This window comes from Danio rerio, chromosome 18 (assembly GCF_052040795.2).
Source record: "Danio rerio strain M-AB ecotype USA chromosome 18, GRCz13ab, whole genome shotgun sequence".
In the NCBI taxonomy this organism is placed as follows: Eukaryota; Metazoa; Chordata; class Actinopteri; order Cypriniformes; family Danionidae; genus Danio; species Danio rerio.
The window spans coordinates 43,834,500-43,849,488 of record NC_141038.1 but is presented as its reverse complement, the minus strand read 5'-3'; the positions used below and the strand labels follow the sequence as shown (position 1 = coordinate 43,849,488).

At 36.6% G+C, this 14,989-nt stretch overlaps 3 protein-coding genes across 6 annotated transcripts in view; 2 read left to right on the top strand and 1 right to left on the bottom strand.

Annotated features, from left to right (window-relative positions):
• akt2 (AKT serine/threonine kinase 2) overlaps positions 1–1,672 on the top strand; it is a 43,141-nt gene extending 41,469 nt beyond the window's left edge. The window contains 1 exon segment of the mRNA NM_198146.2: positions 150–1,672. Coding sequence (NP_937789.1) covers positions 150–229 — 80 coding nt within the window. The 3' untranslated portion in view covers positions 230–1,672.
• si:ch211-132b12.6 overlaps positions 1–14,989 on the bottom strand; it is a 206,727-nt gene that overhangs the window by 139,160 nt on the left and 52,578 nt on the right. The window lies entirely within an intron of this gene.
• Positions 4,191–14,203, top strand: ccnp (cyclin P). 4 transcript variants are annotated; one of them, NM_001044959.1, is given in 9 exon segments: positions 4,191–4,320; positions 5,562–5,690; positions 5,964–6,039; positions 9,318–9,487; positions 9,565–9,663; positions 9,776–9,931; positions 10,003–10,161; positions 11,948–12,126; positions 13,572–14,203. In NM_001044959.1, coding segments are annotated over 9 exon segments (1,197 nt in total). In that variant the 5' UTR covers positions 4,191–4,269; the 3' UTR covers positions 13,750–14,203.

The following is a 14,989-nucleotide window of genomic DNA, read 5'->3' as shown; positions in this document are numbered from 1 at the left end:
TTATATGAGAACGGCCAGAAGGGTCCCTACAGTAATGCTAGTAGTTCCAGAATTCTGGCAGTTCCAGTGTTAACTATTAAGAACATTTCAATTTGAGCTGCTTAGGTTTTACATTGTTCTCTCTCTCTCTCTCTCTTCATTGCTCACAGATGACAGTCTTGACGCGGAGGACCCAGATACACGCACACACTTCTCCCAGTTCTCCTACTCAGCCAGTGTGCGGGAGTGAACACCCCCTCCCTCTCCACCCCCCCTCCTCCCCAACTCTCTCACCCTTACCAGCAAGCCGGACGCCCCTCACATACACAAACTCATACAAGGACACGTGCACCAGCAACCCAAGCCCTCCAGGAACGGGTTCTAGGCGGAACTACGGCACCTGTGAACCATCCACCCGCAGACAGGGTGGTACCCTCTGCTCTCAGTCCTGGTTTCCGATTGGCTCTTCATCCAGCCAGTCACAAGCCTGACACTACACACTGCTACACAATCCAGCAATCACTGATTAAAGCTCTACCAATCAGGTACCATCGAGAAACACGGCTCGGCACCAGCAGGTTTCAGGACACACACATGCATACGCTCGCACTCTAAACACTGGACTCTTGTGAACACACAAATATCAAACACACTCTAAATTATCTTGTGGGGACAAGATAACGCAACCAATTTGGACACTTCTCCCGCTGATTGTTACAGTCTCAAAGCCATATTTCTGCAAATGTACAAGTGCTCTTTCTGGAACTAGCTGTTACCAATAGTGTTTTTACAGCCCGAGGACCGACGATTGGGTAACACAGAAAAGATTAGTGCTGTTTTTCTGCCTGGGTAGTGTACTGAATGCTGTGTGTGTGAGTGGATGAATGCGTGTTTTCAGTCTACATCTTCAACTGTGTGTCTTTTTGTGTTTCGATTTTTGTACATGGGCATAAAGTTAAAGGAGTAGAACAGGGGTGGGATTGTTAGGGGTTTGGGAGGCTCACACACTATAGATGTGAAAATGTTTGTGCTTTAAAGGGAAGAGAGAGAGAGAGAGAGAGAGAGAGGGGAAGACAGCGCTAGCGTGTTAGCAGGGAGATTATGATTTCCTCCCCAGCCGAGAGCCTTGGAGAAGCGTTGTCCTTCATCTGGAGACTTCCAAGGTTAGTGTATCATAGAAAGAATCATGTTTTCATTCTCTTTTTTTTTTGCAGGCATTGATGTTGAAATTTATAGACTAAAGTACAAGAAACAAAGAGCAAAGTAATTGAGGATCTGAATGTCATGTTATTTAACTGCGTCCGACTGGTTTTAAGTTGCAGACAGTGGAAACGCGTATCTACACCATTGTTGTCGCAGCCTTGACACTTTTTCATTTCTCCTTTTTTTATTTTATTAGTTTAGTAAAGAATAATGGTTAGGATGTTTGAGAGGAAATGTTCAAGATCATCTCCAGATTTGTAACGTAGGCGTGCTTGTCCAGACTGGACACGCCGCTTAGATGTGTGAGGTGTCGTTTCTTCTTTTGCCTTTTTAAAGATGCTTCATGTAAGGAAAGTCATTTTTGTTTTCTTTTGTTCGTTTGTTTGTTTTATTCATTATTTTATTTGGATCATTCTTTTTGTTCATTCACCCACTCCCTGAAATTTAATTGTCTTGATAAATATATATATATAAAATATATATTACAATAGTTTTTTTTGTTTGTTTGTTTGGTCCATTTTTCCATTCATGTGAGTGTGGTTTATTTGTGCATGTGTGAGTGTGTAATATGGTGGTCACAGTGTTTATTTGCAACAGTTGGGATATGAAATAAGTGTTTGTTAACACTATATATATATATATATATATATATATATATATATATATATATATATATATATATATATATATATATATACACACACACACACACACACACACACACATACACACACGTCACCACCCCTCCTCCATATATGTACTCAAACAGGAAGTTTCTTTCTTGTTCCAACAGCAGGACCGAACTGAAGTGCTTCTACGGGTCTTAAAACACACCATTCCCAAATCATGCTGTCTACACAGGCAACTCGCTAGGTTTTAAAACAGCCCTTATTGCCTTGACTGAGAGAGACCGCTAGATGGTGCCATTTGCCCTTCTCATTAAACCATACATTCTGATATGAATAACATCTGCGCACTGTAGTTCACCATTAATGATGCTGAACTTTAGTTTTTGGCTGGAGCCATGAGGGGTTGAAGATCTAAAAGGGTCTGCTGTAATAATTTCCTCCATTTTCTTGTGTATATACCTACCTGTAGGACAAGTCAGCTTTTAAAGTGGAATTATTTTGCAACTTTAACCATCGACTGTTCTGTTCTGAATGTGATGAACAATCACGAATGTCATCATCGATGCTCGGTTTGCTTTTTTTTTAGCGCTGGGGATGCAAACGTTGGGGGGGAAACTTGAAATATTTCAGCAAACTTTCTAATTTTTTTTGCTACAGAGTTCTATGGGTTATGCTTTGCTATTAGGACATTCATGCAAGTAAATTCTTTTACCAAAAAAAAAAAAAAAAGCTGTCTGCCTCTTACTAACCCAGAATTGTGTGAAATTAACTTGGTGGACAGGAAGTGTGTGTGTTTTTCCTCTCAAAAGGGTTCTTCTGAGGTGTGCAAGGGTGTAGGTTCTCCACTGAGTCACATTCAGACATTTCAGTGTCTATATTTATGCTTCAAACATGTAACTGCTCAGATTGTAAATATGCATATGATAAATCAAATATTTGAAAAGTTTTAGCTAAAAACTTTTACATTTAAAGTTAAACTTTACTAATAGTTTTATGAACTACTTCAGTGGCTAATAATTTAGCCAAATAGTGACACTTGAAACACTTTTAAGAGCCAGTATGTTAAAAATACAGGGATGCTTTGTTTTTATTTGATCATAATAATAGTCGTTTAGTTTTATAAACTGGTAAAAGCGATTTATTTACCTTACGTTAAAGGTTGTAAACCTGCTGCCTTAAAAGCAGTAAGTTGACTTTATTAAAAGTAGGTAAATACATACATATACTGTTATATTCATATTATATACAGTTCATTTACTCAATTCTTAGGAAAAGAATATATATACACACACACACGCACGCACCTTACTAAAGTCTTGTCACTTTAGTGACTCATATCAGTGTTCATCAAGATTCTTTGGATTCATCTTCAATGCCTTCATCTTACCCTAGACATGCTCAATAATGTTCATGTCTGGTGACTGGGCTGGCCAATCCTGGAGCACATTGACCTTCTTTGCTTTCAGGAATTTTGATGTGGAGGATGAAGTATGAGAAGGAGCGCTATCCTGCTGAAGAATTTGCCCTCTTCTGTAGTTTGTGATGTAACGGGCAGCACAAATGCCTTGATACTTCAGGCTGTTGATGTTGCCATCCACTCTGCTGATCTCTCGTACACCCCCATACTCAATGTAACCCCAAACCATGATTTTTCCTTCACCAAACTTGACTGATTTCTGTGAGAATCTTGGGTCCATGTGGGTTCCAGTAGGTCTTCTGCAGTATTTGTAATGATTGGGATGCAGTTCAACAGATAATTCATCTAAAAATCTATCTTCTGCCACTTTTCCAAATGATCAACTAAAAGTCAAGTTATATATATATATATATATATATATATATATATATATATATATATATATATATATATATATATATATATACATAGTTATTTATTTTTTATAATTTATTTATAAAGGTATTTTTTTTATATCCAATAATTATAAATAGGCTAAATGTTTACTGTAGGAAACATCTGGTGGTGGGTGTTTCTAATAAAAAGCAGTGTTTAGTACAGTGGATCCTGACCTTTTTGTCTCTAAGGTCCTCCTTATGCGCTAAGAAATATTTTTGCCTAAATCTATCATTAATGGTGTCGACTCATTAAAATGATAAAATCCATGTTTTGTTTTTTTTTAGATACAGAAAAAAAAATTATAATGTAAGCCGCTAAACTAGTTTATCAGTTTTATTAATAATGAGAGCAACAGCTCAAGCAAACGTCTACCATATATTTAAGCAATTTATGTTTAACGTTTTAAAGCTCTTCGAACTCACTGCATTTCCAGAGGCTTGCGTGACAATAAAGCAACCTAAATAGTGGCATGGGGGGCAGAGCTTAGGGAAGGGTCAATTAGGAAGCTTTATTAGTGCCACTTGTGTCAATTAGCTAACTCTACATGTCAGTGTACAGCTGCAGGTTCGGCGCATGCAGGTAGCTGCAGTGTCCAGGTGAATCATGGCTCTGACTGGGTTTTGTGGTTCCAGGCAACTGTTGGACCGCCATATGGTGAGCATTTCAGTGTTTACCAAATGATGTTGCCGTTTGTTTTCCTTAAATGGAGCTTAGTTGTAATTAGTCCACAGTCTTCTGATTTCTTGAAGGCCAAGTAAGGCGATTGCTATGATTTACTACCTGAGCTTTTGTGCACTTTTAGAATGAACGTTTTAGATTTAAATAAAATTGAGGTGTGATTGCTTGAGGAAAGCAGTCCTCCGTTTTTAGCTCAAATGTTTGCTTCGAAGTGGTGGTTACGAAGTTCCTTTAGAGCTTTTAGGGACTGCAGGTTTCAGAAATTATTGAGCTATAGAATGTGTGTTAGTCTTTGTGTGGAGTTTTCCACAGATCTTGTTTTACTTGGAACCGAAAGCTAGACTAGCCAGAAGGTGTCCATGTTAATTATTTTATGGGTGTTGAATAAAAACTGAACTCATTTGTTTGGATCTCTTGCATTGTTAAATGCTGAGTTCCACAATCAATTGGTGTCGAGACTGCATGGAGGTGGTAAAGTTGGCTTTAATTTCACACATCCAGACTTTCACCTTATTGTAATTTCAGAAAAGTGTTCTTTGCAAATTCTTAAGGTAAATCACATTAGCAGCCATTGACTATCAAAGTACAACATTGTTCAGTCAATTAAATGGGGCCTATTTTTTTTAAGTCATACTGCGTTGTATGGATGTGAGATTTCACACCAAATATACAGTCAGAAGTTGTCACTGTTCATAAATGAACGAATATTTATATATGAATCCAACCTTACCTCAATTTTAACCTAAAGGTTATTACAAATATAAGTGGATTGAACACAAAACGATTAAGTTTCCCCCTAAAAAAAAACCTCAAGATTTATTGTTTCCATTTGATTTTTAAATGAGTAATTTGAACAAATTAATTTTGTGTATGTTTCAAACACCAAAGCAAATGAGGAAAACCCCTACTCCTGGGTTGAAAATTTAACCCAGCATTTGAATGTGTGCATATTTACCTGCGTTTAGTTTGATTTTAAATTTAGATCATCTAAATCATTGAAAGACTGCAGTTTTTTACCTGCCGATGCTTGACTACACTATAAAACACTACACAATTCCTTCATGTTGTCTTAATACAAATCGATTAAGTTAACCTGCTTTTACAAATTTAAGTAGATTAAACATAAATTAAGTTTCTCATTTTAAGTCGTTTGATCAAGCAGCATAAGGCATTTTTTTTTTAAATGTAGTGAATGAATAAGAATTTTGTGCTTGAAGACTGAGGACAGACAAGTGCCACTGCGGACGTGGGCAAACTCCTGTGTTCTGAAGGAGCGCAGGGTGTTTGCTGAGGGAGAGGAGGTTGGTTCAGGACAGCACTACAAACCCGCACAGGAGAGTCGATGGGTAAGTGCAGCGCTTTAGTTTCAATACTTAAAATGAATGTTTAAAATGTATGGTTGCATCTATTGTATAATTGCATTGCAAAGAGAGGATGATGGGAGGTTTAAATAAATGCTGCTTATTAAAAGATGTGAAGATTCTTGGAAATCTCAAAAAAAAAAAAAAAATTCTACATCCCTTCAATGGATTGTGTACCGTTTGTGCGCGCTTCTCTGAATGTAATTGTTATAGATGCACCCTTTGTTCAAGTCATTATTCTGAATCACATTTCTTAAGGTACAAAGACTTCCCATTTCTGCAGAGGATGGGATCATAATGGACTACGCTCCGCAGGGTGAACCAACATCTTCAGGTGACTTGATATGGCTATGTCTAGTGAACGCTGAAGTGGAGCAAATGTTTTTCAAAATTAAGACTAGAATGGTTGTTCAAAACCTTCCATCAGCATGGACCTAAAACTATTGATCCATTTAAATTACTTTGATCAATTACAGTATGCCGAATCTAGCTCAGTTTACTGCTGCAGGATGTGATGCAACTTAAAGAGTAAATGTATATCTTGCATGAATTTCATCTGGCAGCTGCAAAGTTGACCTCAGGTTTTCAGCTCAGAGATGAGCTATTCTTGCAAATACAGTGACTGTTAACAATGCTAATATGCACATTTTGTTGCTTTTAATGCCATTTTCATTTCTTCTACTTTAACAATTTAAATTTCAAGAGGTAGTTCATGCAAAAATGTGAACTGTTACCATTTACTCACCGTTCACTCATTCAACAGAAGGTCCTCGAGTAGGTTTTGAACAAGCTATTTTTCAGATTGCTGCTTGATCGTACCCATTGACTTCCATAATGATTTTTTCATACCATGGGTTCAGTCAACCAGCTGTTGTTCTATTGCGATGTTAAACTCAAATTTAAAACCACATGAGGGAGAATAAATGAGAATTTTATTTGATACTCAAGGCAGCAACTGACTTATTTTTAGAACAATTAGGGTAAAGTTTTTTTTTTTTTTTTTTTTTTTTTTTTTTTTTTGTGTATTACCATTTAAAACTCTGCCATATTCTGCCTCCCAAATATAGCTTATGCCCCTTCAATTTATTCCTTGTGCACTGTTCAAATTTACGACACTTTGTTCAGGATGAAAACATCCTCTGAATTAAATTGCTGTAAAAATGCATCAGATTATTATTTTTCTCAATTCTTTTGGAATAAATCTTAAACTAAAATTGCAAAATTACAGGATTTTAACTCTAATTGCTAAATTTGCGAACTCTCTTGGATGATTTGGTGAAACGCTGTATTTTCAATATAAAAAGTAATTGTGGGCTGGATTTTTTAAAAAAAACTCAAAATTTGATTGAAAATTTGATTTTCTAAAATGCAAAGCGTGCAAATGTCTCTCGCACACACACACACACACACACACACACACACACACAATTGAATTTGCTTTTATACTCTATAAAATCCAGAAATGTACTTTTTTTTTTTTTTTTTTCAGAATTTTTTTTTCAGAATATTTTTCTTTTTGCAAAGGTAAAGGGTTAGTGGTGCCAACTGATGATCTACAGTAAAGATTACAAATTTTACCTTCCAACAGGGAAAACCACCAACAATCAAAAATGCATGATTATATGGTGTCATGGTTTTGTAATAAAATGTGGCTGTAATGGAAGTCAATGGGGCAAAAACTGACACCAACAGTAAACTAGAGAGAACAAATGAAAATCTATCAAAGACAATGCATCAAAGGCAATGCTGTTTCACGTGTCCAAGACTTTAATAAAAGGTTAAAATAAATCCTAAAATACGTCTTTTTTTTTTTTCTCCCCCACCAAATCAGTGACATTTTGTGGATTTGGCAATTAAAATCCTATAATTTTCTAATCAATTTAATTGTTTATCTGATGCATTTTTACATCATTTTAGTGGATGTTTACATTCAGATCATATCAAAAGGATAGTAAAGTTATGAGCACATTATTACTCAATCACCCCAGAGTGGATGAAAACATCCCTAACAGTACACAAGGGTTAAGGATAGAACTTTCCTTCCCAATCACAACATGGTGATGAGTTTATAAATGACTCTTTCTAGTGTACAAAATGTTCACTTAAGCCTAGTTCACACTACAGGATTTTAAGCCTGATTTAAGCCCAATTTGGAAGTTAACGAGCTCGCCAACAGATCGGGCTGTGATCGGAGAAAAGTCTAGGCATGCTCTGCAGTCTTTGTGTTCAGTAGTTCACACAAAGAGGCCTGTGAGGTGTTATCACAGACAACTCACAGACATAAATTCAATAACTAGCATGCTGAATATTCCAGAGCAGTCTGCTGACTCGACCCCATGTGCGGTCAGATGAAGTGATGAGCTACAGCCTATCAGCATGAGCTGAATGGCCACTGTGCTCAGGAGCTTAACAAATGTCTGTGATTGGCCAGAATGGGCATCGATACACCTTAATTCTGCGATAACGCAGACACTGGAGTAGGCTATATTAACAGTGAAACTAGAACTTTGTAACCGTTAGAATTACCATAGCAGTTATTCTGACCGTTCTCAGGTAAGACGTCATATTTAAATTCAAAGCTTCTTTTGAGATTAAAACTAAGATTTAAACGTTTCATATTTTTCAACTTTTAACATTTTCTCTTTTTGGTAATACAACCTTTAAATATGTAGTTAAGTCAGAACACCCACCAAGGTCTTTGCTTTCATTTTCCAACAGGAGCTATTTTGTGGCACAATGTGCTGTTTTGATATCTGATTTAAGTTTGATTTGCTATCAGAAATATGTTAGCAGGAAGTTGCTAGGCAAAAAAGGCATGCATATTTAAAGTCACCGCGAAACGCAGACAGGCATGCAGTCATTTTGACCAATATGGTTATTAAAGATAGAAATACTCTGTTCTTTTCTGTCCTTTTTTGAGTTGCAAAACCTTGTTAGAAAGACAAATATTTTGGAATTGTCATGGTGTTATAGATGTCAGTTTTTTCAAAGAGTTATTAAATTACAGTAGTTATAGTGTTAAAGCCACATCTTGAACCTTGCAGATGAGCGATTTGATCCGCTAATGCAGGGGTGTCAAACTCAATTCCTGGAGGGCCGAAGCCCTGCACAGTTTAATTCCAATCCTGCTCCAACACACTTACCTGTAGGTTTCAAACAAGCCTAAAGGACTCAATTAGTTTGATCAGGTGTTTAATTAGGGTTGGAACTAAACTGTGCAGACCTGCGGCCCTTTTGGAACTGAGTTTGACACCTGTGCGCTAATGCATCAGCTGACTGACGATGTTTTTAAACGCTCTCTTGAAAGCTTGAAACGCCATCAGTGACGTCATCAGCACACAAGCAGCCAATAGTGTTCAGCTTTTTCTGCCAGCCCCTCCCTCAACATTTCATCGGCTGCGGTTTGGTAGTTTGACTGAGCTGTTGGGGAACAAATGCTCCCCCCCATCCCCCCCAAAAACTTGAAACATTTCACGTAGTGTTGCATAGTGTGCACATCACAATGACTTAAAGACACAATCAAGTAGTGTGAACTGCACAGCGATCTGCCGATGTTTAAAGTCATGTAGTGTGAACCAGGCTTAACCAGTCCGTGTTCTGCAACCGTGCTAGATGTCTATGAAGAGGAAGCCTTGCTGAAGTACCTGAACAGGTTGCCTGGTCCACTCAGTTTTCAAGAGCTGATGCCTGGACTTCTGCGCAGAGAGGTGGAAGTAGCCATCAGTAAACTCGGCCTTCTTTTTGATAAGACCTACGCATGGGACATCTTTTCAGACATGATGGTAAGGATGAGATGATGATTCTGATCACCCCCCACCCCCCATCACTGTGCTCATGTATCCGTTTCCCCTGGTTGTAGAGAAGCCAGCTACTATGTACTCTCCCAAACGCTGACCTGCCTAAGCCTTTCACTGACACCACAAGAGCCATTTTGGTGGACTGGCTCATTCAAGTCCATGTAAGTGCTGACATGTGGGCTTAAGTTGTTGTAATGGAGTAAGAGTTAGAGGAGTAATGTTTTAGATAAAGTATGCTGTTTAACTAAAGACTGATGCTTGTTTTTACCTTAGGAAGTGTTTCAGTTCTCAGAGGAAACGCTTTATCTGACAGTGCACTTGTTGAATCGAGCACTCCGCCTCATCAAGGTGTCCATCTCCGGCCTGCAGTTGTTGGGTGTGGTTTGCCTCTTTCTGGCTGCTAAAAGAGAGGAATGTCTCTTACCAGAGGTACATTGGTAGTAAAACACGGGTTTAATGCAAACGAGGATCGAGCATCTCAAAATACAAGTGTTTGACAGGTGTCCGAGCTCTGCTACTTGATGGAGAACGCCTACAGTAAGAAACAGCTGCTGCGGATGGAGAGGAGAGTTTTAATTGGTCTCAAGTTTGACCTCTATCACTGTCCGCCACTTCATTTTCTTCTCATCTCTGCCTCCATCGCACGCTGCAGTGACAAGGTCAGTTTACTTTAATTTGACCACCATTACCCCTATTAAATGTCCCAAATCGCACCTTAAAGGGTTTGTTCTCCCAAAATTAATTTACATGTTGATCCAATACCCTCAAGTTTTCGTTAATCATCAGAACATAAATTAAAATGGTGGAACTGTTTGGCAAAAGATTTGACTGAGTCTCACTACATATCAAATGATTAAAATAATTATGTATTATTTTAGTCATTTGATATGTAGTGAGACTCAGTGACAAGTAAAGTAATCATTGTGCTGAGCGCTTCTCTTCCTCTTAAACTGAACAGGGAGGGGGGGCAAGCGCGCTTTGGCACGGTTCAAGGCAACTGTGCATAGTGTGAGCACACCCGACGATATTTTTGATGGAATCAGAAAGCTCTCTTATCCTCCATAGATGGCAGAAAAATTACTTAAAACAATCCATGTAACTTCAATGGTTCAACTGTAATCCTATTAGGTGAAACAGTTGTTTTGCTCATAAGCAGTAAACGCACACTCCAATCTGACATAAAAAACCTTAGCAAACTAAGTCGCTTTTACATTTTATTTTTATTTGTTTTGCTCTTGAAAAGTTGATTAATTCTCTCTCGATCTAGGGCTGCATAATATTAAAAAAAAATTGTTACTGGGAATTATTAATGATTTTATTTATATATATATATATACATAAATATAATTTGCTTTTAATTTCGTATTTTTATTTCTCATTTCTATTATTTTTCTTTCTTTTCTTTATTTCCATTTATATTTATTATTATTTCTACAATTCAATATTGCCATATGAATACACACTGTTTCACAAGATGGTTGGATTAGGTTTTCTAGGCAGTCCAACAGTATTCGGTATAGAAATTTAATCACAATGCAAAAAAAAATGCTTTTTCTTTTGCGTTCTCATTTCTACATTAAAGTAAAAATTATTTTCACCCTCAAGTCGATGGCTCAAATAGTTCAGATTCAACGTTGTATATGTTGTAACGTGACCACATTGCGGATCACATTGTGATATCGATGCTGAAATGATGTATTGTGCAGGCCTATTGTACTTAATTTATTTTTTTATTTTTTCCTATTAAAATAAACATATGCAGCAATTACACTTGCATTTAATCATTTAGGTGGTGTGCATTGATGCATTTTCATTTATAAAATAGTTTTTGATGCATCTGCCCATTAGATAATTTTTATGCTTATTTTATTGTAACACTTTGCATGTTTTTAAAAAGGTATTACCAGGGGGAATTAATCAAACAATGAATTAGACTTGTGATTAACTTTTCATACAGTTTGTGAATTTAATTTTGTATTTATATTTATCTAATAGAAATATGAAGTTATGTATATTGACCTTGCCATGAAATGGTTTTGTTGCTGATGTGACTAAGTAACCAACAAACAAAACAAAACAAAAAAAAAAACTCCAAAAGAACAAATGAACAAACCTATAAACGAGCGAGCAAATGAATAAACGCCTGGTATCCACAATACTCCCAACATATTTGGCCTGCACATACAGAGCCTTTTGAAAACCCTAAAGATTGTTTTAGTTTGTAAATGCTGGTGTTTTGTTTAGTGCATATGACATGTACTATTATATTTATTACTATTGCTATATTTACACTGCCAGTTATATTAGTAAAGTATAATGGCCGAACCGCATTGTGTAACTTCAATATATTGGGTATTATTATCATCATTTATTTATTTTAATTTTTTTGGGCATGCCACCTGTACACAGTCTTGCTTTTTAAAAAGTATGTTCCTGTGTCCTCAGGTGGTCTGGATGGCACGATACCTGTTGGAGCTGTCGCTTCTTGAGGGTCGGTGTGTGGTCTATCTGCCTGCTCAGCTGGCTGGTGCTGCCCTCCGTCTGGCCCGCAAGATTCTCCAGGAAGCTGCTGCTCCTGAGGCAGAAATGGCCTGGTGCATCGCCTCTAGTATCCACATAGGAAGGTCAGTAAAAACAGCCCTCTGCTGGAGATTAACCTTCATGTACACAGACACATGCCACTGGATGTAAATTTTTAAAAATCTGAAATTTTATGCCAAATTTATAAGCTTTTTAAAAAATGTTTAATTCTAAGCTTTGATTAAGCAGGCATTTTGTGGTGTTATTAGAAATTGATCATTTTAAATTTATTTGAACATTAAGAATTTAGGAAGGAATGTTAGTCTGAAACCTTTATTTACAGACTTATGTTGGTTGATGGTATCTATTGTTTTCCATATCTTTTCCCCATTTTATTTTTTTAAACCATTGTTAAATATTTTAAGATGTTAACCTACAACATTCATTCATGTCTTAGAATAATAATAATAATAATAATAATAAAATATTTCTAGAAGATTTGCAACTACAACACTGTGTCTCAGGAAATTTGAGTTTTATTATAAAATCTTAAAGATGTGCACCTACAACACTTCATGTCTTGGGACAATTTATTTAATAATAAAAAATAATACTAATACATATTTCTAGATGTGCACCTACAATATCATGTCTTAGGACAATTGAGATTTATTTATTAATTATTATTATTTATTATTATTATTATTATTATTATTATTATTATTATTATATTTCTAAAAGATGTGCACTTACAACACTATCCATATGTCAGGACAATTGACGTTGTTGTTTTTGTTTCTAGTAGATGTGCACCTAAAACATTCATGTCTCAGGACAATTGAGTTTATTATAATTATAATAAAATTTAAGATGTGCACCTACAACACCATTCATATCTTGGGACAATTTATTTATAAATGCTAAAAATAATATTAATACATATTTCTAGATGGGCACCTACAATATCGTGTCTTAGGACAATTGAGATTTATTTATTTATTATTATTTCTAAAAGATGTGCACCTACAACACCATTCATATGCCAGGACAATTGAGGATGATGATTTATTAGTGTTGTTGTTGTTGTTGTTGTTGTTGTTGTTGTTGTTGTTATTATTATTACTACACTTCTAATAGATGTGCACCTACAACACCATTCATGTCTTGGTACAATTGTTGTTGTTGTTGTTGTTGTTGTTGTTGTTGTTTTATTATCATCAGCATTTTTTTTTTTGATCCACTAAGACAAGAATGGGTGTTGTTGAATAGATTTAGGACCATTTTAATGATCCTCTTAAATGTTGACTACTGCAGTTTTTAGAACTGTTTTATGAGGACTGGAACTCCTTTGTATTAGGGGTTTTGAACAATGTATTGCTTTAAGGGGGATATCCATATGGTATCCACCCTCACCAACTACCTTATCTTTGACATTTAAAATCAAATAAAAACTTTGACATTTAAAAAAAAAATTAAAATAAATAAATAAACATCAGATGTTCAAATAGCGTCAGTTCTTATCTGTCTTTCCTTCATCTGTCCATCACAGTGAAGCAGTTCTCCTCAGTATAATGCAGATCATGGCCATAGCAGCAGCAAGAGCACAAACTCGTGAGACCCGGGCCACGTTCATAAAGTTCTCCACCGTACAGACTCTCCATGTCAGCATGCACCCTGCCCTGAAGGCGGCCCCTGGCCTACTGGGTTTGTCGTGCCCACAGACATGATGCTCTATCAACACCAATGAAGCCAAACGGGGCTGGATGTGTTCAGGATGGCTGAACAAGTGCTGCTGCTCTGGGCAATGGAGGAGAGGGAGGGGAAAAAAAAGCAGAATATGGCCAGACAGGAGTGATGCGTTTCACTGGATATCAGTCAACAACTACATGCCTCCACTGGAAAGCTGCCTGCACTTTGTGGACTGAATTGTTTTCTGTAATGTTTTATGGTAATCTTAGGTCACATATTGTATTAAAAAGGATTAAAAAAAGAGTTTTGTAGCTTTTTAAGTGTTTATCAACGCTATGGTCAACTTTATATGCTTGAATGGGTGTTTAGTGTCTTATGAATTGATGATGAAGCACTTTGAAACGTTTATGGTTTTAAGTGTTTTTGATTGTTTATGTATTCAAGGCTGTTTTAAGATTGTGAAAAAATAAATTAAATCTGCTTTGTGAAAACTGATTATGCTCTTCCTTTAGTTTTACTCGTGTGTCTGCATGTGAATGTAACCTTTTTTTTTTTTTATAAAAATCGTGTGTAGGTTCGTTGCACTCCACTTCTCACATGACACTCTTAGCAGGAGCCTCGTGCAGGGTTGCCAGATCTTCAAGCTAAAGAAAAATGCGTATGGATGTTTGTTTTAGGTCTTTGATGTAAAATGTAGCTGCATATGTTAAGGTTGAGCTCAAAAGCATTTGGGATTAGAGAAATATGTCAGTGTTCTGGGTGTATGTGGAAGTGTAGAAAAGGCATATACCAAAAATGTATTGTGTAAAACATTACATGCACTATTCAGTACAGACCATTAGAGTTGAGGATGTTACAAGGATGTCATGTTTTGTTGAATGAATTAAGGTTGTACAATAATATTAGGCTCAAATAATGTTGTATAGTTCCTCAGGTTTACAAATGGTAATTGTAGACAGAAACATGGGTGCAGATTTAATTGATCTGTATTTGACCTCTTATATTCACTTGTTGTGCAAGTTTATTTTATGTAAAATCACTTAATTCTGTATTAAGTGGGAAATGCCAAACCTGTAACCTCTTACCGTAAAAGTAGCTCATGTACACACAGAAGCACCGCGGACTTGGCAACTCTGTGTTCTCTTTTTTTTTTCATTTTATGACGTCGACTGAACCGAGAGAAATTTTTCAACGGGCGCTGTTCACAGTAACAGACATGTGCGCGCGGCTTCGCAGCTCTCGCCCTCACATGTCCGCGCACACACGCAGCGCTGATTG